Source organism: Canis lupus, chromosome 29, assembly GCF_048164855.1.
Source record: "Canis lupus baileyi chromosome 29, mCanLup2.hap1, whole genome shotgun sequence".
In the NCBI taxonomy this organism is placed as follows: Eukaryota; Metazoa; Chordata; class Mammalia; order Carnivora; family Canidae; genus Canis; species Canis lupus.
Window position 1 is genome coordinate 5,684,048 of NC_132866.1, and position 17,054 is coordinate 5,701,101.

The 17,054-nt window shown below is 52.4% G+C and overlaps 1 protein-coding gene across 19 annotated transcripts in view; it reads left to right on the forward strand.

The window, feature by feature from the left end:
* The window catches only part of C29H10orf90 (chromosome 29 C10orf90 homolog), a 214,542-nt gene that overhangs the window by 184,100 nt on the left and 13,388 nt on the right, over positions 1–17,054 (forward strand). For 12 of the 19 annotated variants that reach the window (XR_012020427.1, XR_012020418.1, XR_012020420.1 and 9 more), the window contains 3 exons: positions 7,170–7,460; positions 10,501–10,685; positions 12,900–13,077. Coding sequence is in view for 8 of the 19 variants with exons in the window: in XM_072804899.1 (XP_072661000.1) it covers positions 7,170–7,460; positions 10,501–10,685; positions 12,900–13,077 (654 nt within the window). In the remaining 11 variants the exon portion in view is untranslated. Of the gene's footprint in view, positions 1–7,169; positions 7,461–10,500; positions 10,686–12,899; positions 13,078–13,405; positions 14,083–17,054 lie in introns of those variants that run through there. The other 7 variants (XR_012020419.1, XM_072804897.1, XR_012020423.1 and 4 more) reach the window with 4 other exon arrangements.

Sequence of the window (17,054 nt, forward strand, 5' to 3'; positions counted from 1 at the left end):
ATAAGTGATACCCAAAATGGAAATGAAAAAACAAAAGGGAAAAGTGGATAATTCCACAGGAAATGTACCCTCCTTCCCAGAGAAAAATCACTGTGAACATTTTTGAGTGACAGCTTGTCAGTGATTTTTTTTATATGCTTTCCTATATTTCAAATGTGATCATGTATTGCCTTTGTAATTTGCAAAAAAAAAAAAAAGGTTTTTTTTTTTAAAGGAAGTACACCTTAATGAGAAAATTATCTTCCCCAATGGCTGCTTTGGGGAACTTTTTCATCAAGATTTTTTTCTTCTTTTCAAGATTTGTTTATTCATTACTTTAGAGAAAGAGCACAAGTGGGACGGGCAGGGGGGGAAGGAGAGAGAATCCCAAGTAGACTCTGCACGGAGCCCAACGGGCTCGATCTCATGACCATGAGATGACGACGTGAGCCGAAACCAAGAGTCCGATGCCCAACCAATGGCACCACCCGGGCTCCCCTAGCATCAGGTTTTAGAAAAGGCTTTTCTTGTGCTTCAGGAGTAGGAGTCATGCTTTGGGATAAAAGATTGTGGACGATCCAATAACTGGGGACTGACTTCCCGGAGTGTAAGGTAGGAAGGTGTGATCTAATCCTGACCTGAAACCGGTGTCTCTTGATCACCACGTGCAGTGTGATGCGTTCAAGGTAATCAAGTTACAGAAAACAGGCATATATGTGTGCACGTGTGCGTGCATTTTGATTTCTGCCTTCCGAATACTTTTTGTACATCCGGAGGCTTTTGCTCATCAGCCTTAAGACCTCTAGGATTATGACATAATTAGAAAAACAGTTCTATTTATCCAGTGTCCTTTCTAGATAGTCTCTGGGAGAGGAGGGATATTACTCACTGCCCTTCGCAGGAATTGCACATATGAGCCTTCGCTGCAAATGAGACTTGCATGCGCTCTTCCCCACATGGTGTTTTGCAACTTGACCCTAGAACAATAGTAATGAACCTCCTGCGTTGTTCTCCTGCTCCCTGAATACAGAGGTCCTCTGATCCCTGCACGGGCATATTTGTGTCCTGACACCATGTAGACGTCTGAACAACATAATAGCCCTGGCCTCCCCTCCCCGACCCTGGGCCGAGGTTCCAGAAAGGGAAGGCTCTTCTTGCAGAGGGTAGGGGCTGCCCCCACTTACAAGTCAGCTGTTTCTTGGTGGCCTCCCCCTCCCCCGTTAGGTCTGCTGCTCTAGGGCCAGACGGGGTTGTGATGTTTGATGCATAAAGCAGAAGAGACCTGTTTACCGTCTAGCAGGGGCTGGCACTGGCAGGAAGTCTCATTTCCGGAGAAGGAAGGGCCTCGTTCCTGGTGGCTTTCCTGCGGCCCAGCCGCCTTGGGGGCGCCCCTGCATCCTCACCCTCTGACTCTTAGGCTGCCTGTCTGCTCCCCTGGGCCCTCCTGGTCCTCCCCTTTCTCTTCCCCAAGGCGGCCTGGCTCGGCTCCTGCTCTGGGCCTTGGCTCGGGTGCCCGTGGGTCCCCGACACGGCCTCCCTGCCGGGAGCTGTTTATCTCATCTGCTGCCTGCCCCCCTCCCCTCTTCGGACCCCCTTCCTAGGCTGCGACAGCTCTACGTAGAAGCTGAACCAAAATATGCTGAAACAATTATTGGCTGATTTTGAACAGAAGTCTGGATTGGGTGGGGTGCGGGGTCCCATGTGGAGACCCATTTCCACACAAGCTCTAGCCTGCAGCCAGACGATGAAGGCTTGACACATGAAAAAAAGAGAAGACCTCCACCAGCCCTGCTCATGGCCAAATGCTCTTCTTTTATTTTCTCTCTTGGTTGTTTCTTGCGGGGGGCCACCGATGGACTTGACCTTCTGTGTGTTGTAACTGGAGGTGCTTGGAGGTTTTCTCTCTCTGGTGAACGGAGCAAAGCACTTGCCGGAGAAGTTGTGTGTACCCTCCCTCCCAACAGCTTGTGCACCCCCCAAAATTAGCATGCACCCTGCAGAGACTGCCCTGTCTTACCCCTGGGCAGCAGCGTGCCAAAACTGGAGACAGCAAAGTCAAGGAGAGTCCGCAACTGACCCAGGGTGCACTCAAGGTGGCTTTGCCATCGACTGACACACGGTCCCATCAAGCTCGCTTCTTTGGTTTCTAGTAAGGTGCGGTGCTTACGGGGTTTGCTGGAGGAGAACCCACAGGGGAGGCAGGAAGGTGAGCTACGTAAACTGTACAGAAAATGCAGATGTAAGAGCTTTAATAAGGAGGTGATGGTGGGGGGGCAGTCGGGGCTTCAGTGCAAATAGCTGTCCTGTAGGAGATCCTCAGGCTGGGTCTGTGGTTGAGTTTAGAAACTCGTGTTTATATCATTGACCCAGAAACATGGACAGAAACAAGCTTCAGTTACTCTAAGACCCGGTCATTTGTAAGATGGTCCAACTTTTGAGGGGGAGAAATATCCCCATCAGGAACATTGAAATGTGGGACCAAACATGGGCCTTGGATTCAAGGAAGCTGGCTTAGTTCAGAACTGTCTCTTTGGCTAATTGTCTGGATTCCGTCTGTTTTAAGAAGGCAGGAAGGTGCGCAGACGTAACCCAAACCCTTAGACAGGACTTCGCTAGGAGCCGAGTTCCATCTTCAATGCCAAAACACCTTAGAACAAAAATCTAAACTAATGTGGAGATAAATGACTCTAAAATGTGCTCTGTATGTGACTTTCCTGCCTCAGGCTCTTGAGCATCCCCCAGACAACTATCCTCTCTGACTGGTGTGTCTGTTTTTTGTTTGTTTGTTTTGTTTTTGTTTTTTTTTCTGCTCTTCCTTTGTGATTCACTGTTGGAACCTGGCTGCTGTGCTGGTCCTTCTCCTTGGCAACCACTGCTCCATCCCAGCATCTGTTGTGAGCCAGGTTGTCAGTCAGGACAGTATGTCAATGGGTGGACTAGTGGCTCAGTAGGGGCTCATCTAAGAACATAAAATATTATAGGAGCACCTGGGTGACTCAGGTGGTTAAGTGTCCGACTCTTCACTTTGTCTCAGGTCCTGATCTAGGGTCATGACATCGAGCCCCACATCAGGCTTTGTGTTGGGTGTGGAGCCTGCTTGAGATTCTCTCTCCCTTTCCCTCTGCCCCGCCTCCCTACCCCCCCACTTGTATGCATTCTCTTCCTCTCTCTCTCTTAAAAAAAAAAATCAAAGATGCATTGCCTTAATATTTGGAAAGAATCTGGGAAGTATCTTTTTTTCTATCAGATTGGTTCATTATGATATTTTCTGACCATTGGAGGTTAAGTGTCTTGGGGAAGGGGCAGCTTCTCCTCATTTCGTGCTAAGGGCCTGCATGGGCTGGTGGTGCCGTCGCCTGGCCCAGAGTCACGTCTTTAAGGTTGGCCATGATGCTGTGTGTGTCCAGGAGGCCCCCCGCTCCCTTCCCTGCCCTGCGCTTGGGTCAGCCCAGGGCCCGCATCTCACTGCAGAGAAGTGTCCCACTGTAACTCACCCCTGGGCTTATAGTTATGCACGCTGAGGGTAGGAACAGAAAGCCCAGAGCAGCCCACTCCCCCCGGCTCTCTTCCTGCTGGCCAGTCCTGCCTGCTGCCCAGACCCTGGTCAGCCCCTTGTCATCCGGACTCATTCGTGGCTTACCTCTGTCTTCCCCAGAATCACGCCCCATCAGCTCTCAGGGAAGCTGTGGCCGAGCCCGCCTGCTGATCTCTCTCCTCCTGGAAGCTTTTGAGTAACAGGTGCAATGACCTCCTCACCTGAAAACAACTAGCTTTGAGCTTGCTATTGGTATTGGAAATATATTGTTTATGGATACTGACATAGGTGGGAAAATTATACACAAGATAATTGTGACTGTTGGGCAGGATCTTTTGTTGCTTTCTATTCACCTCCTGGAGCATGGCACAGTTCTGGATAGGTGAGTCTTCTGGATACTTGAGCTATAGAAGACCAACCTGTAGGGTAATGTATTGTATTTTATTTTATTTTATTTTATTTATTTTATTTTATTTTAATCTTATTTTATCTTATTTTATATTTATCTTATTTTATCTTTTATTTTATTTTTATTTTTTTGATGTGATTTTATTTTTTGATATGATTTAAGATTTTAAGATTTTATTTTTAAGATTTTTTTATTTTTAAGATTTTAAGATTTTATTTTATTTTTAAGATTTTATTTATTTATTTAAGAGAGAGAGACCACAAGTGGAGAGGAGGGGCAGAGGGAGAGGGAGAAGCTGACTCTCCCCACCCTGAGCAGGAAGCCAGACGTGGGGCTCCATCCCAGGACCTGGGATCATGACCTGAGCCAAAGGCAGATGCTTCACCCACCGAGTCCTCCAGGCACCCCAGGGTGATGATGCATTTGAGCATGGTTGTCAGTCAGGACCGTATGTCAATGGGTGGACTAGTGGCTCAGTAGGGGCTCATCTAAGAACATAAAATATTATAGGAGCACCTGGGTGACTCAGGTGGTTAAGTGTCCGACTCTTCACTTTGTCTCAGGTCCTGATCTAGGGTCATGACCTCGAGCCCCACATCAGGCTTTGTGTTGGAATGTGACTATTTCAAGGAAACAGTGGGAATGTGGAACAGAGGGAATGTGACTATTTCAAGGAAACCCGCGGTGCCCCAGCTCTTCCAAGTCCTGGCTCAGGAAAGAGGCTTTGAGTTTGCGTCCAAGAAATAGAAAATGCCTGTCAGAGGCTGCAGCTTTATTCACACCTCTCTTAAGACTCTCAAGACGGCCAGAGCCTGCAGTACAGTGGGCCGTCACCGGGCTGATAGGGTTTAGGGTCGGGGGCATGAATCGAGCACTCTCAGTCCTGCCCACATGCAGGGCAGCACGGGGAGAAAGCCAGTGCGCCTCTTGCTCTGCGCAGGGCTGCCCGGGGACAGGGTCACGGCTGATGGTTGCACTTTTCAGAATCCACAGAAAGAGAGCTGATCAATAAGTTGTCAGAAGCGTCCTTCTCAGACTGCATATTTTTCTCTTCTCCAGCACATAAACTACTTCCTACTTTCTGGGGGGTTTAACTCTTCCACGTCACAAGTGGACCACCCGACTTGCACACAGTGGTTCACGTAAGAATTTACATAAAACCGGACAGGTCTCTATAGGTCGCTGGGTCAGTGTCCCTTAGAGAGCCTGACACCCGTGTGGAAGGAGCAGATCGGGGACTGCACCACTGACCGCTGATTTTGTTTTTGATTCTTTTAAGAGAGCTGCTTGTAAAAGGAAGCAACATTGAAAGGAATAACCATTTTGAGACATCTTGCGTATGACATCTCATGCTTAACCAGAATTGATGGTTTTCAAAGTAAAAGTTTAGAAAGTTCTGTACAAATGAGCAAAACCCAGCCTTTGCCGGAGGATGCCATAGGTCATCTCCAAATGACAGGGCCATAAAAAGCCTGTCATTTTCTTAGTACCTCCAGTGTGCTAGGACCCACGAGGTGCTCCATGTCATTTTGTTTTTGTTTTTAAAGATTATGTTCTTTCACAAGAGACACAGGCAGAGAGAGAAGCAGGCTCCCCATGGGGAGCCCGATGCGGGACTTGACCCCAGGACCCCAGGATCATGTCCTGAGCCGAGGGCAGATGCTCAACCACTGAGCCACCCAGGTTTCCCTCATTTTGTTTATAAGAACATGGAAATCTGGCTTTATCCTCTATTGATTCGCTTGCCCTAGACCCCAGAGCCACCCTCTCTCTGTTCTTCCAGCTGCCCTGAGCTGCACATCACCACATTTAACCTGTTCTCTTTGTCGGGGATGCCAGGGCGCAGGGGCTCCACCGAATTGTGGACAACTGAGATATTTTAAGAGAGGCCCCCGTTCTAATCAGTGCCAGGGAGTCATGGGCTCATTTCCTTTCTGTGTATGACATTTGAGAAAATCTTGCAAGAACCTTCTAAGAGTCCTTATTATCCCAGCAGTACTTGGGACTTTTTTCTCCCCAGCGCACAAGGAGGCAATCTGACACATGCCCCTGGCAGCGGGGGCTCCGTCCCCCTAACATCTCCCAACATAGGAGATGGTACCGGCTGAAGAGTCACCGCCTTACTTAAAATGAATAACTTTAAAACACTTATGGAGTATTCCAAAAGAAAAATAAAAGGTAAAATAAAAACCAAGAGTATAAAACAGGCAAACAGTGAAAAGAAAGTCTGTCCCCCACCTGCAGTTCCTGGTCCTGCGCTGCCCTCGAGGTTCCAAGGTGCCTAGCACCTCCGGGCTCCTTCCAGGGATGTCCTGACTACATAAGCACTTACCCAGGGAAGCAGAGCTGATGCACGGTCCCACATTTTGCTTCGTTCACCTGAGATTATTGCACATCTACACAAGAGCATTTGCCCTCTTCTCTCCCCTCGCTGCAAAGCGTGGAGGCACCTGGTTCTAGTAGTTCCCCGTTGAGGGACAGAAGGTGCTCTCTAGACTTTTGGTATTACTGTGTGGCAACAAGCAGCATGTCGTACACATTTTCGATCCACTGCTTTATGAGAGGTAAGCACCGTGACCTCATAAATTACCTCCTACGTCCGGACTCGCCATTGTACACAAACTCCATCAATGCTTCTGCATCAATAATGACAGGCAACATTTATTGAGGGCGTATTGTGTGTTAGGTGCTGTGCTAAACACCTTACATGGATCAGTATTTTTTCATATTATCTCGATTTTAATTGCTATAACATTATCCTATAAAAATTGTCTATGTATAAATGTCTTATTATATACATATATGAACTTACTCTGAAAATAGCTATAATAATATTTGATGTGATTACCTCGTGATAGTATTACCTCGATTTTACAGGTGGGGCTAGATACCTTAGAAGTGATAGAGGTGGGATTTGAACCCGGGTACTCCGGCCCCACGGTCAGTAGCTGAACCACCACTCTGTTGCCTATTATCAAGAAAGCCATCTGAGTTTCTAAGGGCTTTGGTGAGCACAGTGTATGCCCAGGCTGAATGCCCAAGAGTGGCGTATACAGTGGAGCTCTTCAGTGAGCTGGGGGGACGTCCTAGCTGGAACAGTGACCACGGACTGAATGCCACCAGAACCCTCCAGAGGCGGTCCTGCAGCCTGAGTCCCTGTTCCCAGACGAGCAAGGTGTGCAGAAGTCAGTACCCTTGATGGGCCCTTATCAGATGTTTTGAGCACAACTCTTGTTTTATTTTTAGTAGAAACAAAGGTATTTTCTGGAAGCAGCAAGAAGCAACTGAGAGAAGCACGTGTGACTTTGTCTGCTCCCCCAGTGGAACACAAGCTGGTTAAAGATTTCCTTCTCGATGAGTATAGCTCTCCAAGCAACTGCTGTCAGTCTAGCAACTTCTCTGAGCCTTCAGAGAGTCAACAGCAAAGCCTCCTGAAATCCAGAATCCCTTTATCCGGGTTTCTTTGCCCCTTACAAGATTTATGCACACCTCCACAGGAAGACAGTGGTGTTCAGATAGAAAGAGAGTTCCCCAAAGGTAAGGAGCAAGGGAGGCAGGGTTGAGGTGATTCCTCCTTGATATTCTAACGGAAAATGGTATGATGCCTTCCTGAGCCCTGGTTCACACAAGCCCACCTCGTAAAGCTGTCCCTGCTCCGCTGTGGGAGTCGAGAGCAAGCAGGACCAGCAGGTTTCCATGGTGGGTGAGTTCTCCCTCCCAAGTGTGGAGAAGACAACCCTGTGTAGGCCAAGGGTTCCAGCCCTGCTGTGTGCAGGGTCCGTATTGACTAAGGCCAAGAGGAAGGTCACTCCCAGGTGCATGGTGGGCTCCCAGGCTTAGCTAAGGAAGATTTGAGATGCCGATGTGGCCGCTCTGAGGTCCACCAGGCTGCCCGTGGTCCTCTGTGACTGGCTAGCTAGGAACAGGGCTGAGAGGTGCAGGCCTCACAGTGCCCTCTAGGTAGGTCCTAATCCGACCCTCGCCCAGAGGAAAGGAACCAAGAATTCCAGCCAGGCCATCCCTTCTCTAAAGGCCAAGCAGCTGACCCCCTACTCCTACTGCAGTGAGCACTGATCTATAAAGGAATATAAAGGTAGAATAGAAAAGAGATCTGTGGTGCCCAGTTTTCAACGAGAGAATTTAGATCTCCTGTTGCTCTGAAGGTTTTCCCGAACTTAGCTCTGGATGAGGAGAGAAAGAAACCCACCAGGTTATATGGCGTTGGGATAGAAAGGTTAAAATGGCTATGGTAGTTGATTAAAACTGATTCCACTTGGGAGCTGAGTTAATCCCTTGCTCCTCTTCCATTAATACATGAAAGAAGCATTTATTAAATACCTACTGTATGCACACCTACCGCGTGCCACTCACTGTGCTCAGAGCTCCCTGCCCTCCAGGTGGTGTCAGCCCAGGGCTGGAGACACCAGGATCCTACCTGTGTGCTGAGCAGTCGGGAAGCTGCAGGTGGCCGCAGGGGCTCCAGGGAGGGGCTGGGCGAGACCTCCCCCTTGAGGAAATGATCCTAAGCAGGGGTTTGAAAGCCGATTGGATGCTTACAAATCAGACCTGAGGGTGAAGAGCATTGCAGACTGGGGGAAGGGCACACACACAGCAAAGAGTTGATGGAAAGGATGTGGTTGATTTGGGATCCAAAGGGCCAGAGTGCTGGGGACAGGGGAGGGGCTCAGTGGGAGTCTGAGGTCGTGCGGTCAAGTTGGAATGTCCTTAAAACCCACTCAGGAGGCTTGGACCAAAGGTAGGGCCAAGCCCTTGAAGGACAGAGATCGAATTAGATTTACTCTGAAAGAGATTGCCTACTGGATGGTGGGGGATCAGGGGGAAGAAAGAGAGAGGGTAGGGCTGGGGGCTGAGACCCCCAAGACTCCGAGGAGGAACACAGACTGGGGAGGAGAGGCCACAGTCGTGGAGAGTTTCACGATACTAGGGAGCACTGATGTGAGCACCGATGAAGGTGGGCGTGCCTGCACCAGCCTCGGGTTGCGGGGCCTCGTGGTGGGGTGCAGGTGGGAAAGGATCTAAGGCCCTGTGGCGTCCCTGTGGATGAGCTGAGCCAGGAGGAAGTTCACGGCAAGAAAGGGGAAGAGTGTGGGGGGAGGTGGTTAACTCCAGCAGCAGGGGACTTGGGGGATGGATATCGGGGCAGGTCGGTTGGGCTGAAAGCAGGGATCGCGGCAGGGGCGGGGGGGGGGGGGCGGGCAACAGGGAAATCCTCCAAAAAGAACAAGAGCAAATGCCTGAAGGAATGGAAGAGAATGCCTTGGGAGCCTCTAAGTTGGTGGTAGAGAGTGGAAGGCGAGAGTTGGAAGTGGGCCATCCCCCGTGAACGAGCTCCCCGGAGTCTGGTCTGCCTGCGGCACTTGGAGGCCTTCGGGAGCATGGGTGGGTTTTGCACACAGAGAGGCCCGCGGGTTCCGGCTGGAGAGGGTCCAGGCAAGAGAGGTGGCTGTTCTGGAAGGGGCTTCAGGTCGGAGATTCAGGGGGCTGTAGAGATGGAACCCGGGGCCAGGCGGGCCTCCCGAGGGCCACATCTCCTCTCCCGACAGAGCCAGAGGCTCCTGGGCTGCTCCCATGAGGGACGCGGGGTGGATGTGACATGGTGCCACCGCCCTCGAGCGACACAGGCATGTGAGGTTAACACGTCCTGTTATGACCCTGCCGCTGGGGGTGTGCAGTGTGTTCTGCTGTGAGAACACAGCTGCGGGTTGGAGCTGCTTTGGGAAGGGGGGGCGCTTCCGATGGATGTGGGCTCGGCCTGCAGGTCGGAGGTCACTGGGCATGGGAATCAAAGGGGCTTTGTGGTGATGGGAGGGCATGTGGATGAGGAGTAAGACGCTATTGAGTTGCAGGGCTGGGGAGGCTGTGTTGGGGGGACATGGGGACAGAAGGGACAGTGTGTCCCTGGTGGAGCCGTTGGTCAGTGAATACACATCAGTCCCTCCTTCCACGGGCCAGAGGCCGCCCTGCCCGAAGTGCTATTGAATCGATGTGTCCCCTGACCTTTGCCACAAGGGAATGTCAGGATGGCCTCGGGAAGGGGCCAGATCCAGCATCGAGAGACAGATCGTTCCAATTACACATGTAAAGCCAGTGGTAGTCTCTGGCAAATGAAGGGGAGGGATAAATAATTGAACACCATTTTTCTGTCTTACATCATTAGCGTAGCAAACAGAAGATAAATTAATACACTGTCCCCAAACAACTGAGCTGCAATAATTGTACAGGACACACTTAATATGAGGCCCAGAATAGAAAAGTTTCTTTTCACTGTGAACAAAGACATTCTGAACCCTGGAAGCCGAGGGAATACCTCCACGGCGTAATTAGCCGGTCGCGAAGTCTGGCTACCCACAGACATTCCTGCCTGTGACCAGGGCAGTTGAGGGAGGAGGGGGAGCGGTGGGGGCTGTTGAGGCAGGATCTTGTCGACTTAACGAGGCCCATTAATAACCCACTGGTGTTTCTACTTTCCAAGTTGTCTTCTGTGTCTCGTGGCTCTGAGGAGCCAGGAGAAAATCTTGCTGCCCCTCTAAATGGGACTCTAAATCTTCTCTCCCAGGGGATTACAAGTGCTGTGACTTGGTTGTGAAAATAAAAGAATGCAGGAAGAGTGAGGAGCCTGAGCCAGCACCCCCCGAACCGGCACCCCCCAAACCAGCGACCCCTGAGCCACCAGAGACCCCTGACCTGTCTGAAGACCATTCTGAGGGTCAGCGAACACCTGTAGGCTCCTTGACCCTGCAGGTAAGGCCCTCTGTGCACCCGGCTTGATCCCGACCAAAGGGACACCTTTACCCGGAGAGTCCGTGGGGCACGATGTCACTTCCACCTCTGAGACTGGAGGCTTGACTCCCCTTCATAATGGCTGTGTGACTCTGGGCAGGTCCCCTAGCCTTTCTGGGCCTCTGTCTCACCGTGTGAGTGATGGAGAAACGATGTCTACTCTGCTGGGCTGGAAGGAGGATCACATAATACCCCCAGTGACAATGATCACAGCAGGGACAGCACGTCTTGAGAACTTACGGGTGATGCAGGGCAGGTCGCTTCATAGGCATCAGAGCGTTCCATCCTCGCAGCCCCCCTCTGGGGCAGGGGTAGGGGTAGGGCCCCTATGATTTCATCCTCGTGTAAGGATATTAAGCTTTGGAAAGATGAAGGAGGTTGCCCTAAATCACATGGCCATGAGCTCAAGGATATGAAAGCTTTCATTTGGTGTCTGTTCCTGGTTGTAAAAGTAATATGTACACGTTTTTTAAAGTTCAAAATTATAGAGAGATAAGGATTAGAAGGGCAGACAACTCTGAGAAAGCCCCAGCCAGCAGCATGTTGTATAATGAGACACCCTGTCTAGGAAAGTACCTGATATGTCACACACCTCCCTGCACATGTGGAGATGGTGCCATCGGCTGGTCCCTGCCCCCTGGGGTCCTCCGTGGGTCCATGGTGAGAGACTCCTGATGCCCCCGAAGCAGCCATGGGCCAGAGGGCTGTTTCCGGGGGCTGTCTGTGCAACCCCAGTGTGCCTGGGACCGAGGGATGGTGCCATGGAGACCAGCTGGCCAAGAGGACCCTCCTCCTGCCACAGCACCTGAGCTGCACCCCCCACCCCCGCAACCTGGGCTCCCAAAGGGCTGGGAGAGGACTGGGGCGGAGGAACAAGCCCGCGATGGCAGCGCAGCCAGAGAGCCTCTGCTGAGCACCTGCTGTGCGGGGTGGGGGGGAGCAGGGCAGTGGCCGCGAGGGATCCAGCGTGGGTGAGACATGGCCCAGCGGGGCCCTAAGTGCGTGTGAATCAGTTATAGGAGGCGGACTGTGAGGTTCCACGATGCTCAGGCTGGAGCGGGAGACGGGCCGGAGCTTCCCGGGCGAGCTGGAGCTCTAGCTGGGGGTGTGGCGGGCTCCTACCCCAGGGCGGAGCACTGGCTGGAGGTTTCCACGGAATAGCGGGTGAAGACCATGGAAGGCAGTGTGGAAAAAACGGGGGCGGCCCTCAGATCCACCCAACTGCAAGGAGCCTCGGGTTGCGCATCTGTTGAATGGGGATAAACAGACCTGCCTTCCAAGGTCAACGTGGGGGTTCCCAGAGACACCTAGAGCTCAGAGCCCAGTGTCTGACACAGAGTGGAACGCATCCGTGGACCCAAGTACGTGGATTAGGGCAGGGGTGGAGCGGGGAGCGTGCTGAAGGGCAACGGGGCCACGCAGACATCCCTCCGTGAAGCTTGCAGGGCCAGTTTGCAGGGGCCCCTGGGGGGCTCAGCGGTTGAGCGCCTGCCTTTGGCCCAGGGGGTGATCCCGGGGTCCTGGGATTGAGTCCCACGTCGGGCTCCCCGCAGGGAGCCTACTTCTCCCTCTGCCTGTGTCTCTGTCTCTTTCTCGGTGTCTCTCATGAATAAATAGAATCTTAAAAAAAAAAAATAAATAACCAGTTTGCAGAGGCAAAGATACTTTGCCAACTTTGCCGTCCTGGGAATAGACGTTCCCATTAGCCAGGATTACGGTTTCTCCTGAAAAGGCACGTATTTTGCCCTGGGTGGAGGATCTGAGTCTGTGTGTGAGGCTTCCAACCCCCAGCAGAAGCAAGTGACTCATAAACCCTTCCTTTCTTTCCCCACCCATGTGTCTTTGGAATATGCAATTCGGGGCACTTGGATTTTGGTCCTTTGGAGATTGAATGGGTGGCCAGGGAAGGAGGGGTGGGTGGCAGTGTGCCCTCTCGCTGTCGGTGACCAGGGGGCCCTCGGTGCCGGCCGGGGCTGACCCGCAGGACCTGTGTCCTCATGACACGTCTCCTACAGTCTTGACATGAGGCAGCAGCAGAAAGTCGGGGTGTGCTCACGGCCGTGGCTGTTGGTCTCTGAACGTGGTCCTTTCGATCAGCTTCCTGACCAAATCAGAGGGGTGTGTTGTCTGTGTCACTTCTATTAAAAAGGTAAAATATCTTCGTGCTGTTTTTAGGAAGCACTGGAAACCCGTAAACCCCAGTTCATTTCTCGCTCCCAAGAGCGGCTGAAGAAGCTAGAACATATGGTACAGCAGAGAAAAGCCCAGCGGAAGGAGAACCTGGGGCAGAAGCAGACCCTCTTTCCCGTCCGCACCAACAAGAAGCAGTTCACGGTTCCCCACCCCCTTAGTGGTAAGCTACAGGTGGCTTGGGAGGGCAGGTGAGGCTGGGGGGTAGGGGGGGCCTGAGGGGCCGGGACCTTCACCCACAGTGATGGTGCAAATGCTACCCCTGACCTGCAGCGGCCTCGGGTTTGCTGCATGCGCCCCAACCCCAGTATCCTAAAGCCCAGCCCGTGCTGGGCGCTCGTGTGGGGCACTGGGTTCAGCAGAACGCGCTTGGACACGAACGCACCTCCGGAGCTGGGCAGGAAGCCACACGCCTGCAGCCGCCAGGGTAGCAAGTTCACATTCTTGGCTCCCAACAGACATTTGCAAGAGATCCCCTCTGCCCTTTATAGATTGCAAAACAGATCTCCGGGCGCGAGGTCAATTCCAGCTTGTCTACATCAACATTCGTCATCTGGAAACCCCTTTCCTGCTGTGAGCTCCGAGAGTGGATGCCCAGCTTTCCAATCACGGTGGGGCTGGTGTCGTGCTGACCCCAGGGAGGGGCGGCACGCATAGGCTCGCTAGACAGGGAGTTCTCAGGAATCTTCTCTGGGCCAGGCACCTTGCTGGGAGCCGCGGATGGCGCAGGGAGCCAGACGGGCCTTGGTCCTTTCTTCTCGGACCTTATAAACAGACTATTAAAGCAGCAAGAATAATAAGAAGAGATGAGAGCAAAACTGGGGACCTACGGAAGGCCTGCCAACTCAAATCTGAAAATCTGGAGGCCTGGGGAAACCTCCTTTTTATTCCTTTGGACAGAGGAACAAGAGCTTTCTTCGTAGCAAAACGTGCTGGCCCCCAGGAGGTGAAATCATGGGTATAAATCTAATAAAAGTCCTCTAGGGAAATAAGCATATTCAATAAAATGCAGCTTAGCAAACATTACAAACAGCGTAGGGGAGCCTGGGTGACAGAGGCCAAGGGGTGTGATGCCAGGATGCCCTCTGACCTCTGTGGCCCGTGGGCAGGCCGTCTCCTTCGTCCACCCACGACGCTGCAGGTCCTAAGACCCCGGGCAAGGGTCATCCTTCTCGTGGCAGAGGATTTTGCTGTTCCTTCCCAGTGACGTTTTCCAGCATGCTTTTTCAAAAAATTAAAAAAAAAAACCAAAAACAAAATGAACATGCAAAGACTTTCCCTCTTTGACAATGTGTCTCACCAGTGTTTTCAAGCTGCCTGGCTGGATTTGGGTGTGTTCTCCTGGGGACTAAACTCTCTGCTGGCTCGACAAAGAGCAATCTGGGTTCAGGAGCAGACTTCTCAGGTTACCACGAGGGACCAACCGTCAGCCGCAAGTGGGAGCCCCCTGCGCCCTTGGATGTCTGCGCTTGTCCTGGGAAGGGCTGCCAGGGTGCTCGTGATGGGTGAGCCACTTGGCCTCGACATTTCTGAAGATCTTGCTTGTTAGAAAATGACAACAAACACGAATCAGCGCCGCCGTTGACCTCGGCAGATTCATGTGCAAAAAATGGCATCTGATTAGCTTCCTTTTTAGTCGGGAAGTTTAGTTTTAGCTTTACTTTGTGCAGGAAGAAATGGGGACCCAGAGACACCAGGAGTGTCTTCCGTGTGGGGCCGTTCGTCAGCAGCGGCACAGGGTTCCTCGTCCCCTGGGCCAGCTGCCTTCCAGCTGTGGGTGCCAGATGCTCTAAGATGACCATCGTCGTCTCCACTATTGGAGAGATGCCCGTTGGTCCCTCCTCGGGCTGCTTTAACAAGTGACCACAGGCCGGGTGGCTAAAGTAGTAGAAATGTGTTGTCTCAGAGTCCGGGGGCCAAAAGTGCAAAATCAGGGGGTCTAAATGGCTGGTTTTCTTCTGGATGCTCAGAGGGAGCATTCACGCTAGGCCTGCGTCCTAGCTTCTGGTGGTTTCTGGCAATCCTTGGTGTTCCTTGGCTTACAGATGCATCACTGCGTTCTCTGCCTCATTCTTTACGTGGCCACCTGCCCTTGTCTGTGTGTCTTTGTATTCGAATTTCCTCATCTTAGGAGGACACCAGTCTCTGATCGGGGTCCACCCTCATCCACTATCACCCATTCTAACTTACACGCGTCTGCCAGGACCCTGTTTCCAAGTTTATTCACAAAAACAGGTTGAGTGGGGGGGTGAGGACCTGAACATGTCTTTTGGGGGAGACGGTATTCTCAGCACTACATTGTCCAACTGTGGCATTTCCCCCTCAACGGATCTGCTTACAAGTTCATGTTAAATGAAATCTTTAAACAAAATTCACTTTATTTTTTTAAAAGGATTTTATTTATTTATGAGAGGCACAGAGAGAGAGGCAGGGACACAGGCAGAGAACAAGCAGACTCCCTTTGAGGAGCCCTATGTGGGACTCGATCCCGGATCCCAGGATCGTGCCCTGAGCCAAAGGCAGACCCTCAATCGCTGAACCACCCAGGCATCTCCAAAATTCACTTTAAATGAATATCTTGAAATCGTCTATATTAAAGGGCGATCGGACCCAGTCAATGGTTTTAATAACCAGTCAATAGTTTAAGTACCTTTTCGTCCCCCCAGCTCGGAAGTAGCCACAGCCACTAGGACGCTGTGGGCAGGACTTTGGGGCAGGGGTTTTATGGCCACTGCCCGTCCCTGCCGTATTTATGTGTCGATGAGAGCTTTATGCTCCTGTTTGTTTGTGTTAGGTCAGTGAAATCAGACAACTTTGGAAACCGGAGCCTCGTGCGAGCTGGGGCAAGGGAGAGGGAGTGTTTAGGGCCCCATTAAACAAGTCTACGGTACACATCTTGTCTTCAGCCTGTCTGCTGGCAAGATGATAAAAGCGAAATGCAGATGTTTTCCTTACATGCTAAATTAGTTAATAAATCATATGCGTGAACGAGCTGTGGCTACAGTGTCAAGACGTCGACTGGAAGGAAGGAAGGAAGGCAGGCAGGCAGGCAGGCGGGCTTTCCGAGCTGGGCTAGCTGCCTCCCGTCGCCGGGGTTTGCACAGCAGTCTGGTGTCGGGGACGCACCTGAGAGGCTCAGGTGGGCGCTCTGGTGGCTGACAGGTGCCTGGCCGGCCGGGGGCTGCCGGGACGGCGGGCATCTAAGTGGCGGGCCTGCTGACAGCGAGGGCCAGGGCGCCGGCTCTGCTTCCTGTTGACCCATGAATGCCGAGCAGTTTTCAGGGTTCAGGGCCGGGCCGCACGTGTGCATGCACGCGGACAGGTGGACAGGTGTGGGACAGGTAATCGAGCTCCCTGCTGGTAGATGGGGACGTTCATGAGCAGCTGAGACTCCGGGGAGACCAGGAAGCGAGTAGCCTTATGAAGGCCTGTCTCCACCTGCCTGTCTCTACTACTCGCCAGCTGTGGGTTGAATCAGAGTCAGCACACGCGTACGTTCTTTTCCTGGCCCGGAGCCCCCCGGGCCCACCGTGGTGTGGCTGTGGCAGTGACACGGGACTTTGCTCCTCTGTCACTTCGCGAACCTTTCTTGAGAACTCAACCGTGTGCCAGGTACAGCCCCTGGTCTCACGGACCTCCCCAGCTCGTGGGGGAGGAAACACAGGGAGAAGCGCCACTTGGGGCTGGTGGGCAACTTCGGATGGGGAGACCTCCAAAGCGTGCTGGGCTGAGGCCGCGTTGGCTCATCGAGGCGCAGAGCAGGTGCAGCGGGATGGGGGTGCGTGAGGTGTTGGGTCGGCTCGGATGGAACTGTGGAGTGGGGGTGTGGGCCGACGGGGTGGCAGACGGGCCACAGAGGAGCCCAGGAGGGCTCACAGGGATCATGAATGCTGCTTCCAAGTTGAACCTTATTCCGAGGTCAAGAGCTGAGGCCAGGGCAGGACGGGATGGGCAGGCCTTGGGCAGGGCAGCGGGATCCAGGACGGTGACAGATGGGACAGCTTTTGAGGTGATGGGATCAATGTAAGGTAGTGACTGCTGAGTCGTGGGGGAGAGAAGGTGAGAGCCAGGGAAGCAGGAGGAGGAAGGAGGAGACCATGGACCTGCAGTCTCAGGGCCATCCCCCGCCTTCCCTGCCAT